Below are 1,834 nucleotides of genomic sequence, written 5' to 3' on the forward strand. Positions count from 1 at the left end.
CTATAGTCTAGTCTATAGTCTAGTCTATAGTCTAGTCTATAGTCTAGTCTATAGTCTAGTCTATAGTCAAGTCTATAGTCTAGTCTATAGCCTAGTCTATAGTCTAGTTATAGCCTAATCAAAGCGTAGCATAAACTAGCATAGTCTAGTCATAGTTTATTTATAGTCTACTCATAGTCTAGTCATAGTCTAGTCATAATCTAGACATAGTCTAATCATAGCCTTATCATAGTCTGATCAAAGAGTAGTCATAGTGTAATCATTGTCTTCTAATAGTCATTTTACAGTTCTGTTCAGCAATATTTTTATAGCAAACTTTTCGACCATATTTTTCTATAAAAGAGTCAAACAAAGCCAAATTCTGTAACTGTGTATGTCTATGTTAATACGAATGTATGTAAGTATGTATGTTTCTATATAGTGCTCAGTACATTTATTCAATGAATTTTTATTATTCTTCTGCCTATGAAAAAAAAAACTCAAAAAATAAGGAATACTTACTCTTTTTGCGCTTTGGCAGGCCAGGATAACTATAGTTTCCAGCTGGTTGAATTTCGAAATTGGAATTAATCGAATCCTTACATTGATATAAACTGCAAATGAAAAAGAAATGAAATTCCTTACAATAGAATACGAAACAATTCTATGAACGAAAATTACAGTAAAAAAAATAAAATAATAAATGATTTTGATTCTTGATTAGTGGATCACAAAGGGAAATGGTTTGGTAAATTAACCATAAATTGTTTGTTTCCTCTGTAATTTTCTTCCATTAAACCAGTTAAGGGTATTTAAATAAAAAGCAGGCAAATGATAAACATTAATATAAACTTGGTAAAAATTTAAAAGCTCAGGAAGAAATAAATTAAACAAACTCTTTAATCAAAGCATTGAATAAAGCATAATTATCTTACCTTGGATCTGGACATGTTTCACAGACAGGACACTCCGCCTCTGGTGGTCTTTGGCCATAAACTTTTATCTCTTTACCCACATATGGTGTCTCACTATTTGGATCTTGTGCTATAATTAAACGAAAAAAAGAAGGAATCCGTTCTAATTATAAATGAAAATTTTGCAATTAAAATCCAAAGATAGATGCTGATGACATCAATAGTAAATTGAAATGAAATGAGGTGTTTTGTTATAAATTAATAGCCATACTTCAGGGCTTAATCAGATGAGTGTAAAAGTGTTTAAGAACTTGTGTGCGTAAGGATGCGAATGTGCGTCAAATTTATCTATCAATCATCATTAGGAAATGTAATTGTAGAAAACTTACGTGCTATTTCGAAATTAACCATTGTTGCATTCAATTCATTACGCGCCACGCAATGATAATAACCAAAGTCATCTTTGCGCAAATTGTTGATAGTCAAGCGCATTGTTGTTTTAAAACTAAAATGAAAACGTGTAAAATATTTGAAATCAATTAGATTTTCAATATCATTGTTAGAATTTATTTGAATTTACCCATCGGGATATGTTTCAATACGATATTTCTCTCCAGGGTCTAATATTTTACCATCATATGCTCGCTCCCAATAACGTATAGCTTCTGGGAATGCCTCTACCATACACTCTAATGTAGCAGTTCGTCCGTATTCAGCATAAATCATTTGGCGGTAAACGGAAATCATAGGTGCAACTGTGAAACAACAACAACAAAAGAATTAAATAACGATACATCAAGTGTCATAACTAGATTATGAATAGACTAGACTACAGACTAGACTATAGACTAAACTATAGACTAGACTATAGACTAGACTATAGACTAGACTATAGACTAGACTACAGACTAGACTATAGACTAGACTATAGACTAGACTAT

The 1,834-nt window shown here is 31.2% G+C and overlaps 1 protein-coding gene across 1 annotated transcript in view; it reads right to left on the reverse strand.

Moving 5' to 3' along the window:
• LOC111678143 overlaps window positions 1-1,834 on the reverse strand; it is a 34,909-nt gene that overhangs the window by 8,178 nt on the left and 24,897 nt on the right. Inside the window, exons 5-8 of the mRNA XM_046954171.1 lie at window positions 1,474-1,648; window positions 1,283-1,398; window positions 915-1,023; window positions 502-593 (exon numbers count right to left, since the gene is read on the reverse strand). Coding sequence (XP_046810127.1) covers window positions 502-593; window positions 915-1,023; window positions 1,283-1,398; window positions 1,474-1,648 — 492 coding nt within the window. The remainder of the gene's footprint in view (window positions 1-501; window positions 594-914; window positions 1,024-1,282; window positions 1,399-1,473; window positions 1,649-1,834) is intronic.

The sequence above is a fragment of the Lucilia cuprina genome, chromosome 6 (assembly GCF_022045245.1).
Source record: "Lucilia cuprina isolate Lc7/37 chromosome 6, ASM2204524v1, whole genome shotgun sequence".
Taxonomy (NCBI): Eukaryota; Metazoa; Arthropoda; class Insecta; order Diptera; family Calliphoridae; genus Lucilia; species Lucilia cuprina.